Genomic DNA, 15894 nt, shown 5'->3' with positions numbered 1-15894 from the left:
CGCATCAAGGCGAGATAATATTCTCTACAACCACCTGCATCATGGCGGATCATCTCTAACCAGGTTTTGGCGTTGTCCTTCTAGAATTGTTACGCTATCCATTCCACCTCATATCATCACAGCGAGATGGGCCATCGTCATTGAACATTAAAGCAAATAAAAGCAGACGATGACGACATAATCTGCTAAATGCTTTCAATGACCCTTATCAAATAAGGTATCCATTAAAGAAACAATATGATCCCATAACTTCTGCCTGAATGACCGATCTGTCTTTGCCACTGGAGAAATCAAATGTCATCGACCGTGAACGGGACACCCTAAATGAGTGCTAATCAGTTTTCTCTAAAAGTCACGGGCAACATGAAAGGATGAATGTAGGATTTCATGTGCAGATATATGGCGCAGAATAAAACTGAACAAACATCAAGACATTTGTCCTAAAGGTTTAAGTTCATGGATGAATGACCGTAGGTCGACGTGACAAATACAACATAAAAAACATGATACCGAGACACAAAATCTGTGAGAAGAAAACCTCAGACACCACTTATGTGTCCTGAAATGTGCATGGAGGGACTTATCCTGCAGAAAAAACTCCTTATCTGAGCCTCTAAGTAAATTTTATGATACCTTGACACTGTCACAAATTACCTCAGCAGAAAATATTGCCACAAATCAGAACACTAGAAATTCACTATCCTTGAGTTTAGATAATGGAAGCAACTCACAAGGAAACATTAAACTGAAATGGTTGGAGTTTAAAAATGACGTAATCATTCTAGAATGTGATTTTAAGAAAGGAACATGAACATCTCAAAGACCTTTTGACTGTTTCCTTTTAAATATACACAGATTGACTTAAAATGTTTTTCAACAGACAAAACAGAAAGCCTTCCACGGCAAGGGATCTATTTGGTCAAAAAACTTCAACAGTCTTCTTAATGTTTTGAATGTGCTGGTGCAAATAGTAGAGAAAGAAAGTGAGAAAAACTGACAAATTATTTTCATGAACAGATGGACTACGAGAATAGCTCAGAGAAACTCAGTATAGAAGGCAGCAGAAACTTTAATCGGTCATAGATCTCCACATGAATAACTGTTTTAGAGATGGTATAGAGCACGTCCCTGCACCACCAAAGCTAGAAGGAATTATTTGATAGATTTTACAAGGTCTAAACACAATTTCCAATAGTTCTAGACTGCTAGCTCCTGTCCATAAAGCATGTGACTCTTGTAAGTACTATTGGCACTGCTCTGTTTTTATTGGCAGGAAGCCAGGAAGAAGTCGTGATAGAATAAAAGGTGCAGAACCATACCTATATCAATACCTCACTCAGCAAAGAGCATAAACTTAATATTGAAAAACAAAAGAGAGGGGGGAAAAGAAGTGCATTAAAATGGCAGCTTTGTTGCATGGTGGACTAGTTAAATTGGCACAAGAACTAACATATAGTCAAGTAGGAGAAGAAATGAGAAAAGAAAAAACGACAAAGGATGCTTAAAGCAAGTAAGATACTACTCCAACTACATGAAGGAACACAAGACAGGAAATATCAAGCATAGGAAGGCACAAGCACTTACCAGAAAAACTAAGAGAGCACAGTTAGCATAGTCAAACAGGAAACATAATGTTATTGATCTTCACAGCATGGCGGTGTTGATTGAATACAGAGTTCATCACCATCCTTGTTATCATCGTCTTCATCCTCATTGGCATCAACCCAATTACTTGGATGATGTTGTGAAAAACCATTTTCATCTACATGAAAAGAATGAAGAAAATTGTTTTAGAGGGATTATCCAATTCAACTACTAACAAACTGCATGAACATACTTATGATGCGCTGATTAGTGATATGTAAGTGACAATCATGTTCAGTACCTTTGCCTCTGAAAAACATTTAGAACCACTAACAAACAACGTGATACAAGCAGACTAAATGAATCGATGCTGCGAAGCCCAAGAAAGGCATGTGAGTTGAGTCTTGCAGAAATAGGTTCTTGCACAGGTATGTGTAACGCATCCTCAGGGTTCACAGTCAAGTAAAAAGCGGAAAATAGTTTTGCTCCACCTTGTCTGTGGTAGCAGGTGGACAGTCGGTCTAAATAGTGGAAAAACAGAAATGCTTACAGGTTTGGTAGGACACTATATGGATTTCTGCCAAAACTTTTTCCTCCTCGATGCATGAATAAAGAGTAAAATTTGCAAGACTCAAACTTAAAGTTGGGCAATCAATTGAAGTGAAGCATGAAAAAAAATTAATAGAAGGTAAGAGTCAAAAGAGCATTCAGAATTTACTCACTCGCCAGCCTTCTCAAAGTACAAATGTATGTCCACTTCAAATCCCTCAAAGAATGCAAGAAATGCCTGGATTTCCATGAGATGGACAAGGTTAATATTATCATCTTCACTGGAAAACACAAGGAAAAACTTCAACATAAAAATAGTTCCAATGGCATTTTGGCAACAAGGTGGACTCATTTTAAGGAAACGGAGATAAGTTTGAAAGTGAAGTCATATGTTCAAGAACTTCTAGCTGCATTTATGATAAAATGTCTTGATAGTTAACATAATAAAAAACGAATCAGACGGAACACCTTCAACCCTTTGACAGCAAAAGTCACGTCTGCTGGGTTACCATTATGAGCATAATGCACAAGCTCTTCTCCAGGATCTATCCACAGCTGAGTGTGCAGCAAGGAGTTGTTCTCTGCAGCCAGAATTTGAATCATGATATTCTTCTCCATATTCAATTGAAAAGAATAAAGTTAATCTCTACTTTTGGTAGCATCGATGTAGCTTCAAAACTCAACAGCTTTTCCACCAAATTCACCTGCAGCATCAGAAGGATCAGAGTTGCGTTCCGTTGCAATGATAGTGATTTGCTGAAGCGGTGACTGAAAATTTGCAAGCGATCTGCTCAGATCACGAGGCCTCAATACAAAATTGCTTGCGTATTCTCTCCTATCCAGAGATAATTGTTGTATGTTGGGGTCAACATTACAAGTGATCCAGTATGTTTTCTTAATGGCCGTGTGCATATGACAACATCACATATGCATGAATAACAACTTACAGTTGGCACAGTGAGATAAACATGTATATCTGCATGGTGCAGCTTCTTATCAAATGAATGCAAGTTTGACAGGTGCCAACCTCTGATTTAAATTACAGTTAGATAACATACTACATAAACTTCCCCATCTCTTTATTCTGAATTCGTTGGCTTTATGGTCATATTGGGGCACTGCAAAATCCCTTTGACAGAGTTCACACTGCTTTTGCATGATGAGAGATTAGAGAAGCTCTTCTCTGTCAACACGTATGGCATGGTGAATAAATGCTTCTCACAGCATGTTGCGGTCATTTTCTCTCAATGAACATGTCAGTTTCAAGACTTCATTTCTCCTGGTTTTTCCATAGAATTGGAGGGGTAAAAGGGAATGCACTAAGTATTCCATCTGTGCCAGGAGCTTGCAATCTTAACCATCAAATACACCATTTCGAAACTGCAAGGTCTTTACCACTGAAGCACTGCAGAGCCCATTGAACTTTTAATGCATTGATGTCTGATAATTGCACACTCAAATAATCGATGTTTGTAATAGGCGTTCTAAGGACAGAACAGACAGCCTGCACGGAGTAATTTGTAAGTGTTTGTAATTTGCTTCCAACTATAAGCCGGCAAATATACTAGAAAGATAAGCAACAACAATATACCTTTAGAAGAACGCTGCATTGAACCTGTGTGCCAGATACTGTAAACACATTGAAGAGTTCTGGCTTGAAGTTTATCAATTGATAGACAAATCTTGATGAATTGAGTGCATGAAAGGAAATCTGGAGGTCGAGGTCGAGGTCGAATACAAATATGAGAATCTTAATCTGACATTACGAGTAAGAAGGTGATGTTTGTACACAGATCAATACTATTTCGATTCTAATTTCAAATCAAATGGTGCCAAGTGCCAAATATTGAGCTTAGAACTTGGAACTTCTATTGTTATTTTGGTAGTTAAATGTGACTGAGGCAAAAGGAAGTCATGCAAAGTATGGTCACACAAGAGATGTGCTCAGGAGCACAATCGTGCTTTCACTTGTTGAGTGTTGCAAAACTCCATATAACACCATCAAAGTGACTAGAAAAAACCAGGAAAGCATTATCAATACAGAATAGCAGCACCGTTAGAAGGTTATCCATAGGGCTTTTCTCCCATGGTCTCACCATTCGACATGTTCCGGGAGCGCCACTGATAGTTCTCCTGCCTATAGCAGTGAATTGCCTTAATCTTGCGATATAATAATGACTTTGAATCACCCTATCAACAGTATTAGATTCTCTTAGTCACTTTAGATTTTTATGCCCGTCGAGTTCTAATCACCGTCCACAGGGCCAATCCCAACCTAGGTCAACAAATTTCTGCCTCAATTCCACCGCCAAAAGCTCCATGCACTCGGCAATCGGTGCAAGGTCTCTCAGAATTTGTCAATCGGACGCTGTATCGAGCAAAACGAGCCAATACCTAACACAGCATCGTAGCATCTAAACTAAGCATCGCTCGGCAGGGCACACGAAGAAGCAACTGCTGTAGCTATTTCACTCGATGGATAAAGCTGAGGAACGATGATCGACGTGGATTTCAGTGGCGACACGCCGGTGCTGTGGGCGAGAGAGAGACGACGGAGGAGAAGAAGAAGAAGAAATGTGTGGGAAGAAATTGACGGAATCACTTGGGAAGGAGAAGCTTGGATGGCAGGTTATGGAGCGAGCGAAGGTCTCCAAGGCGTTGCCGCTCAGGGTGAACTCCATTTTTCGAGCTCTTTGCTTCCCTCTCTGCAGTGACGCTACACATCTTCCCGAGGTGGTCGCCGAAAAATTGGCTGGACTGGAAGTAGACGACACTTTTGCTCTTTGGATCGGGGAGTTAATGACACAGGACGTTAATTATCATTTTTGGCCCCCAGATATACGATTATATGACTGAGGTTTACCAAAGAAAGCATTTTAGGTTTTTTAGGTTCATGATTAGATAGCATTGATGTGTAAATCACAGCTTAAAACTTGAAGGAAAATCACAAAAATGGTTCATTTACGAGTATCTCCCTTCAATTTTGATCCCGACACTTTATTTTTGTCACATATTTGATCGGTGAACTAATCTTCAATCTTGATTTTAGGATAAATGTTGATTTCTTTGTACTGATGTAAATGAAAGATGCGAAGTGAGGGCTAAAGATTGTTACACGGCATTAGCATCTCATAATAGTGCAAAATCAGTGAGCACCCACGCATTGTTACCAAAAAATAACTTGTTATATAGTTTGATACATCAAAAAATAATAAACAGTTTTTTTAGCTTGGTTCGACAGCTGCGTTCATTATCGTTAAGTATATTTACAGAAATTATCTATGAGATGATATTTGCGATTATTAGGATGCTTTAATTGCCACTTAATTTAATATTAATTTGTCTGAAGTGATAGAAAAATGCTCGTGTTGTATATACCTTCTACAAACTATGTAGGTCTACGCTTCCATGTTAGCGCTACTTGTACATATTCCGTCAATGTATGATCAGTTATATAATTTTTTTTCTTGATAATTGGAGATTAATTTATTGACCCAATCTGTTACAAAATAAAGTATGATGATCAAAATTGAATAGTGGCAACAATATAGAAATTATTTTTGTAAGTTTTCCATGATACATTTGCCAATACTTTATGAATTCATTTCTCAAAGATCATCGTTCATTTTTCATTTGATGTAGAGACATTAGTCTATTAATAGTGGTAAACTCGCAAGCCATGTGACTAGTTTTTTCATATCAATTATAAAAAGTGCTAAGGAAAGGAAAGGTAATACTTGGAATATTGGAATTACTTTGTAAAATTTGATTTATGATTCTAAGTAGTATCGAAAAAGGCCACCCTCACCAAAAGGAAAAGTCGAAACCCAGATTCAAATATTATCTTCTCCTCTCATTCTCGCGAGCGATATTGACCAGAGTGTACATGACCATGGCAATTATTCTGGCAACATTGGTCGGACCGCTATGGATTTACATGTCCCTAATGACTCAAAGTAAGGATTCCTCCATAGAATCAAGATGTTGATTATATCATGAGCTGCATGCTTTGCTCCATACTAGGAATTAAAATCAACAAAAGTACTTGTAAAGCAACAGTCTTTCGCAAAAACCTCAAGTTATCGGGGAATGTTCAAGCTCGTTTTTTTTTTTCAAGCACACTTCTCAAGCACTTTAAAAACGAAACATGTCTTAATACTTCACTAATATCTAAAACAGGCATGGAATGCGAGATGCAAAGATCTGAACCTTTTAAGTATCGTAGAAGACAACGGTTTTTTTTTTTTAGTAGCTAAAAGTATCGAGCTACGTTTCTAAAATGAATATCGTAGGTACTTCTTAATACTACAGACTATAGATAATCACGCCAACACATTTAGAACTGCAAGTCTAAATTCAGAAAGAAATTTAATGCGCGGTATTCTAAATCATATTGTTGCGGGAGTATAACCTATATGGCTGCATTTGCATATATTAACAAAAAGAAAAAATAGAAAAACAGAGAACAAATCTTGGGAAAGCAAATGGGTGCTCCTGCTCCGACCCGATTTTCAAATCAAGGCGCAGCGCAGCTGGTCGCTCTCAAGTTGTGGAAAAATGTCCAAAGTATGAGTCGCCATCAAAAAATGCGTCAGTGTGAAACGAGAATTGCCATTAGATTGTAGATAGAGTACGACGTGGATCAAATGGGTCGCCATCGAACTCTACAGGAGGGTGCAAAAGCCGGACAAAAATATTGGCGCTCCAACTATTCATTCCCCTAAATCACTTCGTCCACAAGACAGCAATCTGGAAACACTTGAACAACCACATTTTCAGGAAAGAGAAGGAGAGATCAGGCAAAGTCAGAAGGTTAATGGAGAACAACGGTCCAGCTGATCACGGTGGTCGCCAGAGGTAAGCCTCAGCAACCTTAAATATATTAAAAAAAGCACTCCACACCCACCTCCGTCTGTAAGTTTGAAGATTCTGAGGAAACGCGTCAATATCTTGATGTTCTTTTCCGCTTCTATCTCTGATCATGTCATACTGCATATACCATTACGTGAATGCTGTTTTATGGGGAAAAAACCTGCGTTTTAGTCGCTGCAGGTGCTAGTTTAGAGCCCAGGGGAATCTTTCACTTGCCTGTATGGCCTGTTTCTTGTGTTAGATTGTGAGAGTCGGGTTGGAACACCAATTTATACAATCCAGATTTTTTAATCTATTCGTTTTGCCTTTTACTGATTGAGATGTTCATAAAGATTCGACTCTCAAAGAGCAGAAATGGGCTTACTCAGAGCAGAGCATGTACTTCAGCCCCCTGTTTTCTGTGCGAATTGGTGAATTTTCACGATATCCATTTGGGTAATTGAATACAGTAAGGACTCATACCAGGAATAATCCCTCTCGAGTATGCATACCATTAAAACAGCTGAGTTTGTTCGAGGAAAGTGAATGTCATAATAACTGTCATTTCTTCTTGAAAATCAAGAAATTGGAAAGATAGTCAACCTTCTCCTAAAATTACTGGGCGAGAGGAAAAATTCTGTCATGTTGATGAAAATAAATGACTATTTATGCACTCTGCAGCTTTCTTTTATCAAGAGGAACTCATATTGAAAACACCAAATTAATTGAAAGCCTTCTTAACTTTTTCTCCTAAAAATCTAGGTAGCTTTACTCTGTTTCTACCCGGTAAGCAGGGGGCTTACCTGGTAGTTTTGTGCATCTGGGTGGTCTTGTTTTTGTGAATGTGTTGTAATAGAAGGTTGGGAAAGGTTTGTACGTGTTAAGGAGGTATCCCCTGATTCTCTGATATTCCAGTTTTCGAAAAGAGAAGTTAATGATGTGTCCCCTGGTTGACTACCTGAATTAGCCTCGGATCAATGGATGGGCACTCTCGCTATGCATAGATAGGTTAGAGTCCTGCAATGCATAGACACGTTGGTTATGATTTGCACCAGACTCTTGGTGTCATACAGCATCAAATTTCCTTTAGAACTAAATTGGTAGTTCTTGAAAGCTTTTGGAAAGATTGCCTTATGATGTGATGCAAAAAGAGCTCAAAACTTGAGCTTTCGAAAAGATTGTACACTAACAAATGGTTTGCTGATTTTATTTCCAAGACGTGGAGTGGAGTATGCAGATATAATTGCTACAATTCATTTCCTGGAGAAGATCTTGCTAAAGATTATGATTGGTGCCATCGGAATCATGGGCGCTCCAGCCATCACTAACCTTGGAACCATCATGTATATCTACACGGTGCTCGTAATTGTTGGGCGGTTACTAATCCTCAGGATGGGAAGGCAAGATATGGACCCCAGGTTCCAACTTACGTCCGCTCACATCGTTGTTGTTCTCGGATGTATCAGGTGCTATCTGCTGGTGTTTATTCCGCTTCGTGTCATGCCTTGGCCGATTTTCGTTCTCCGCGTCCTCTCGTTGATGAACCCATGAGCCTTCATCGCGAATTAGAGAATTGTGACCATTTTCAGTTTTCCTATATATTGTGGTTTGCCCTTTGGTAAGTTGGTATTGATGTGTATTGTGCTTATGTTGGTCGGGACACAAACCTTCTATTGTACTATTATTACCTCAGGGACATGAACCTTGTGCTGTAATGTTATTATCTCGAACATCTTATATATTAGAAAGCATAATATGTGATGTGATGTAGATAATGCTACTATTTAGTTAACATCCCGGTGCCATACAATGAAGTTGGAGACACAAGGGACCTTTTTTCTTTGCCCAGGGGAATTGATTCATAAAATTTGAGAAATAATCACATTATCCTTGTTCTCTAATCTTCTGATCCACGAATTGCAGTTTTTAGAACTGGGGACGATCTGGTCCGATTTTTGGGTGGTCCAATAGAATTGATAAATTTGCAAATAATTCCCAGGTAGCCATCACTTTTTCAAAAAGAAAAAAAAAATCATTGATAGTGTTTCATATAGCTTCATCACTAATATGATGCTCGGCTTCATCATGCGCCGGACAAATAGAAGTTAAAACAAAACAAAAGAAGAAAGGCATCCAGTCTTTGAAATTGTCGGCATGTAAGAACAAAGAAGAGATGCAACGCTCGACGATTTCTGGGAAAAGAAGAAGACCCACAGCATAATCAATCTGAAAAAAAAAAAAAAAAACAAGACAGCCGATGCGATGTTAAGAGGTGTGAAAGGCAGAGCTCTACTAAGTCATCTTCCGCCGATCTGAGAGGACAAGGACATATCAAGTGCTTTTAAATGGTTTTAAATCTATAAGGAAGATCTATCGTCGATAGTTATCGACCCCTTTTTCTTGGACGAGGTTCTTTGTCTCACAAGTCATCAGTGTCTCAATATATCTCAATTGTTTTTTTTTTTTTTTTATGACCGATGAACTGCCAAAGACGCCTTATGGTGTCACACCACCCTCCGATACCCAGTGGCACTGTTAGATGTCGTCGCAAGCCACTATTTGGATGTAAACTTCGGGGGAGACTAGCTCAGCAACCCACCGCCAGGCCTCCCGCTTAAATCGTGGAACTGCTCTGGGAATTGTGGCAGATGTGAGTCGAACCCCTGACCTGCAGGATCAGGCGACCAATCCTCAACCAGTACAACCATGCGTGGGGGTTATATATCTCAATTGTTAATGCATGCGTCATTTACATGAATCAAAAGTTAATGGTTGCTCTTTGTTAATGATGGCTCGGACATTCACCTCGTGTTCAGTTATTACATTCAAAGCAGGATATAGGATGATAATGGTAATTTTACTTAAGATCTTGGTGCAATTTAAGAGTGAGAAATGATGTAATTGGAGAAAATGGGCATTTTTTTTTTTTTTTGAGCTAGAGAGAACGAAGGGTAATGATGAGTACATTGGAAAGAATCACATGATCCCCATTCACTATTCTTTCGTTTTGAAATACACGCATTGTGTGTTTGATATAATTTGTAGCTCGTCCCTCATAGTACAAACTCGACAATCTCTATACAAACAAAATTTAAACTAAACTTTCATCACCTGCTCGCCTGCTCACGCCATAAGACAACTAACCAGATTACCAAAGCTATGATTTTATCACTATTTTAGGACCATTTTACCAAATTTACTCTGTAATTTCATTCATACATTACTTGCTAATGTAACAAGGTACTCGAGCCTAGTCGATGGCCAAAAAACGATGGCCATCTGTGCATGTTATGTATTTCACTTCATCACATGGTATTAGTGCATGAACCAAGCCTATTGAGATCTAGGTCCTTAAATCCACGAAAAAAAGAGTTGCTTTTTTCCCCTACTACACGCATGCATGTGGACAAAAATGCCTTTGCCATTAGAGAAATCAAATGCTGTTGATCACGAATATGATATTCTAAACAAGCACTAATCGGTCCCTGCCTCTAAAGGTCATGGGCACCATGAAGGGGTAGATGTCAGACTTCATGTGCAGGTATATGGGACAGAACGAAACTGAACAAACATCAAGACGTTTGCCCTGAAGGCTGAAGTCCGTGGATGAATGACCGTAGGTGGAGGTGACAAATGCAACCCTAAACGACATGATGCCAAGACCCAAAATGTGTGAGAGAAACTCAGACACAAGATTTGATTGTCCTGAAATTTACATGGAGGGACTTATTTCTGCAGAACAAACTCCTTGTCCGAGCCTTAAGTTTTTTGATACCTTGACACTCTCACAAATTGCCTCAGCAGAAAATATTCCCACAAATCAGAATACCAGAAATTTGCCACCCTCGAGTATAGATAATGGAAGCAACTGCTAAGGAAAAGTTAAATTGAATTGGTTGGACTTTAAAAATGACGTAATCATTTTAGAATGTGATTTTAAGAAAGGAACATAAACATCTCAAACACCGTTTGATCCCTTCCAACCCCTTCCTTTCTTTTTTTATATACACCGATAAACTAGTAATGGTTTCCAAAGACAAAACAGAAAAGCTTTCTATGGCAAGGGATCTATTTAGGTTATTAGTACAAAATGTAAAAACTACAAGCAATTTCGACACCATCTCCAATAGTTATAAACTGCAGGTCCTGTCCATAAAAGATGTGACTCTGTAGGATCTATCAGCACTGCTCTATATTTCTTGGCAGGAAGCCAGGAACGGGCTGTGACAAAATACAAGTGCGGAAATATACCTACACTGACACCTCCTTCAGCAAAGCACATCAACTAAATACTGAAAAACAAAAGAAAGGGGGGAAAATAAAATGGCAGATTTGTTGCATGCTGGACTAGCTAAATAAGCATGAGCACTAACGTATAGTCAAGTAGGATGAAAAACGAGAAAAGAAAAGATCACAAAGGATGCTAAAAGCAAGCAAGACGCTTCTCCAACTATTTGATGGAACACAGGAAATGAAATATCAAGCATTGGAAGGGACAAGCACTTAGTAAAACCAAGAGAGCAAGGTTATCATAGTTAAAACAGGGAACATAATGCTATCGATCTTCATAGTATATGGGGGTGCTGAAAGTATGCAGAGTTCATCACCATCTCTGTTATCATCATCCTCATCCTCATTGGAATCAACCCAATTACTTTGATGACGTTGTGAAAAACCATGTCTATCTACACAACCAAAGGACGAAGAAAATCATTTTGGAGGGATTATCCAATTTAACCACTAACACAACTGCATGACCGTGCTTATGAGGGCGCTAATTAGTGCTATGTTTGTGATGATCTTGTTCAGTAGCTTTGCATCTAAAAACATTAGGAACCACTAGCAAACAACACGATATGAGAAGACTAAATGAATCGATACTGAGAAGCCCAAGAAAGGCATGTGAGTTCAGTCTTCCAGAAATAGGTACTTGCATGGGGGTGTGCAAAACATCATCTGGGTTCACGGTCGAGTGAAAAGCGGCAAATGTTTTTGCTCCACCTTGTCTATGGTATCATGTGGACAGTCGTGCTAAAGAGTGGAAAGAGAGAAATGCTGACAGGTTTGGTAGGCTTATATGGATTTTTGCCAGAAACTTTTGCTTCTTGATGCAAAAATTAAGAGTAAAATGCTGCAAAACTCCAAGATAAAGTCGCGTGATCAATTGCCCTAAGCCAAATGCTTTCTTGCAAAGCAGCATTTACAGAGGGAAACAAGCAATTGAGAAAGTAGCAACTGTATTAAGAAATATTTGTAGTAGACAGCAAAATAATGTGACCTAGAGAGATAAAGATGATGTTCATCATACACACCCAAACTGAGAGATCTGGACCAGTTTGGATGTTTCCTTCAGCTGATGTAGCTTTTGATATTTGAATGGTGCTAATCCTTTTAATTCCTGACTGACCACCAGCTTTTAAGATCCTTTCTTCTGGAACTTGCCTTCCATTAGAACCACTGCCACTTCTCGCAGCACTTCCTGCCCAAAGTTCGTAAACTGCTCAAATTTTGATTCCCAAGAGATACCTTCCACTGACTTCATAAAAAAGTATCTAACTGACAACATACACAGCATTTTATTTTAAAGCAAGGCAAAGTCCATTTCTTTGCCATCATTGAGATGAAAGTGCTACAAGCAACAAGAATCACCCTGAGAGTTCAGACCATATTCTGGTATGATTTGACGGAATCTCGGAAGCACTAGTTCTATTCCTCTCCGGCTGTTCTCCAGGAGCTTCCGCAGTATCAGCCTGGCCCGGCATTCCATTTGCCAGAGGTCCATTATTACCTTCATGTAATTTTTATGTGAGCATGGTGGCCAGTACAAGTGTAGCATCAAAATCAGAAGAGGCCCCCTCATCAATGCCAAATTTAGGGGCCATCAAAATAGGCCTGTTTCATAAAAATATGCAGTTGTATCAAGTTCTATGTTCTTTTCTGTTTTACATTTAGATGCACTTATCACCCTCTGTGACAGCAGAGATGTTGCACTCGAAACCACAAATTTAGTACCAAAAAGAAAAGTCAAAAGACATACATTGACCATCAAGTTTTGCACTGTTATTTTAGCTGGCATATTTTACTAGCATCTTGCATTAAACTTAATAAATAAACCATTCATGACTTGAACTTAAACCTCCATAAACCATTATTATCCAAACTTGATTCGAAGGTGTGCAATATTTTATCAACCACATTTTCAAAGATAGTCTCTCTTTTTTGACATTCAGCCCAAAAGTAAAATTATCATCGGCCTTTACGATTGTGATGGTAAAGCTATGCATTAGCGTGTATTAAATCTCTGAGCAGATAACTAGCAACCATTCATCTATTAAAACCAGTTATGGACTGATTGCGTGAAAACTATTCATTGCATCTGAACTACTTGCACATACAAAATTGAAGTGAAGCATGGAAAAAATGGATAGAAGGTCAGATTCAAAAGAACATATAGAATTTACTTACTCACCAGCCCTCTCAAAGTACAAACGAATGTCCACTATAAATCCCTCACAGAATGCAAGAAATGCCTGCATTTCCATGAGATGGACAGAGGTTAAATTTTATGTTCACCTCAACATAAAAGATGGTCCTGAATGTGACTCCAACTGTATTTTGGCAACTAGGTGGACTCATTTTAAGGAAATGGAGATAAGCATGAAAGTGAAGTCATATGTTCAAGAACTTTTAGCTGCATTTATGATCAAATGTCTTGATAGTTAATATGATAAAAAAACGAATCAGATGGAACACCTTCAACTCTTTGACGGCAAAAGGCACGTGTACTAGGTTGCCGTAATGAGCATACTGCACAAATTCTTCCGCAGGATCTATCGACAGCTGAGTGTGCAGCAAAGAGTCTTCTCTGCAACCAGAATCTGAACCATGACATTCTTCTCCATATTCGATTGAAAAAGAAAAAGTTAATCTGTACACTTGGTAGGATCAATGTAGCTTCGAAACTTGACAGATTTCCCACCAAATTCACTTGCAGCATCAGAAGGATCATGCATTCTGTTGCAATTATAGTAATTTCCTGAAGGGATGACCAAGAATTTGCAAGCAATCTGTTCAGATCACAAGGCCTCACTACAAAATTGCTTGGGTATCTTCTCCTATCCAGAGGTAATTGTTGTATGTCGGGCTCAACATTGCAAGTAATCCAGTATGTTTTCTTAATGCCTGCATTCATATGACAACGTCACATATGCATGAACAGAAAAACTCACAGTTGGCACAGTGAGATAAACATGTATCTCTGCATGGTGCAGCTTCGTATCAAATTAATGCAGGTTTGACAGGTGCCGGCCTCTGATTTATATTCCAGTTAGATAACATACCGAACAGTATGTAGTTAGCATGACTGAGTCACAAAGACTTTAAAATGTTAGTGGCCAACAAAATATAGGTAAAAGTGGTAGGTAGACACTGGAATCCAATTTTTTACATAAACTTTCCATCTCTTTATTCTGAATTTGTTGAATTTATAGGTCATATTGGGGCACTGCAAAATTCCTTTAACAGAGTTCATGCGGCTTTTAGGTGATGAGAAATTATAGAAGCTCATCTCTGTGGACATATATGACATGATGAATAAATGCTTCTCGCAGCATCTTGCAGTCATTTTCTCTGAATGAACATGTCAGTTTCAAGACTTCACTTCTGCTGTTTTTCCAAAGAATTTGAGCGAGATGATTTTTAGGGGGGAAAGAGAATGCGCTAACGTTTCCATCTGTGCCACGAGCTTGCAATCTTAACCATCAAATACAACATTTCAAACACAATGAATTCAGAGCACCGCGCACACGACTGAAAGATCTTTACCACTGAAGCACTGCAGAGCTCATTGATATTTTGATGCATTGATGTCTGGTAATCGCACACTGAAATAATCAATGTTTGTAAAGAAAGAAGAGCAACGACAATATACCTTTGAAAGAACGCCGCATTGAACCTGCGTACCAGATACTGTAAACCCGTCAAAGAGGTCTGGCCTGAATGTAATCAATTGATGGGCAGATCTTGATGAATTGAGCGCGTGGAAGGAGATCTAGAGGTCGAATATGAATATGAGAATCTTAATCCGATATATACAAGTAAGGAGGTGATATTTGTACACAGATCTATGCTATTTCTAGTCTTATTTCAAATCAAATAATGCCAAGTGCCAAACAATGAGCAGAGAACTTGGAACTTCTATTGTTATTCGGTAGTTAAATGCGACGAGGCAAAAGGAAGTCATGCAAAGTACGGTCACACAAGAGATGTGCTAGGGAGCGCAAATTGTGCTTTCACTTGTTGAGTGTTGCAAAACTCTATATAATACCATCAAAGTAACTAGAAAAATCAGCAAGACAGAATAGCAGCGCCCGTAGAAGGTCATCTATAGGGTTTTTATGCTACGGTTTCACCATTTGACATTTTCTGGGAGTACCACTGATAGTTCTCCTGGCTATAGCAGTGAATTGCCTTGGTTTTACGATGTGATGACTTTGAATCATCCTATCAACAGTATCCTATTCTTTAAACGGCTTCCAGATTTAGGCACATCAAGTTGCAATCACCGTCGACAGGGCCAATCACAGCCTAGGTCAACAAATTTCTGCCTCAAATCCACCACCGAAGGCTCCACACACTCAGCAATCGGCGCAAGGACTCTCAGAATTTCTCAATCGAACACCGTATCGAGCGAAACGAACCAATACCTAACACCGCATTATGGCATCCAAACAAAGCATCGCTCGGCAGGACGCACGAAGAAGCAACTGCTGTAGCTATCTCACTCGACGGATGAAGCCGAGGAACGACGATCGACATGGATTTCAGTGGCGACACGCAGGAGCTGTGAGCGAGAGAGCCGACGGAGAAGACGAAGAAGAAGAAGAAATGTGTGGGAAGAAATGGATGGAA

General features: G+C 39.1%; 2 protein-coding genes and 1 pseudogene across 4 annotated transcripts in view; all 3 read right to left on the bottom strand.

Moving 5' to 3' along the window:
• Positions 1-15894, bottom strand: part of LOC104417717 (cell cycle checkpoint control protein RAD9A-like) — a 37698-nt gene that overhangs the window by 21629 nt on the left and 175 nt on the right. The window lies entirely within an intron of this gene.
• Positions 2303-4814, bottom strand: LOC120286675 (annotated as a pseudogene).
• LOC104415635 lies at positions 12205-15874 on the bottom strand. Of its 2 annotated transcripts, XM_039299058.1 has the most exons (3): positions 14915-15874; positions 13738-14166; positions 12205-13514 (listed from the first exon to the last, which is right to left on the bottom strand). In XM_039299058.1, exons 1-3 carry the CDS (start codon positions 14931-14933, stop codon positions 13495-13497), a joined length of 468 nt encoding a protein of 155 aa, XP_039154992.1. In that variant the 5' UTR covers positions 14934-15874; the 3' UTR covers positions 12205-13494. The 2 variants fall into 2 exon arrangements, 1 of the variants encoding a protein (XP_039154992.1); XR_005545345.1 differs by lacking the exon at positions 14915-15874 and adding an exon at positions 14809-14829 and having other exon boundaries at positions 12205-14166.

This window comes from Eucalyptus grandis, chromosome 8 (genome assembly GCF_016545825.1).
Source record: "Eucalyptus grandis isolate ANBG69807.140 chromosome 8, ASM1654582v1, whole genome shotgun sequence".
Lineage (NCBI taxonomy): Eukaryota > Viridiplantae > Streptophyta > Magnoliopsida > Myrtales > Myrtaceae > Eucalyptus > Eucalyptus grandis.
Note: the sequence above shows the minus strand (reverse complement) of the source record. Positions and strands in the feature narration are given on the sequence as shown.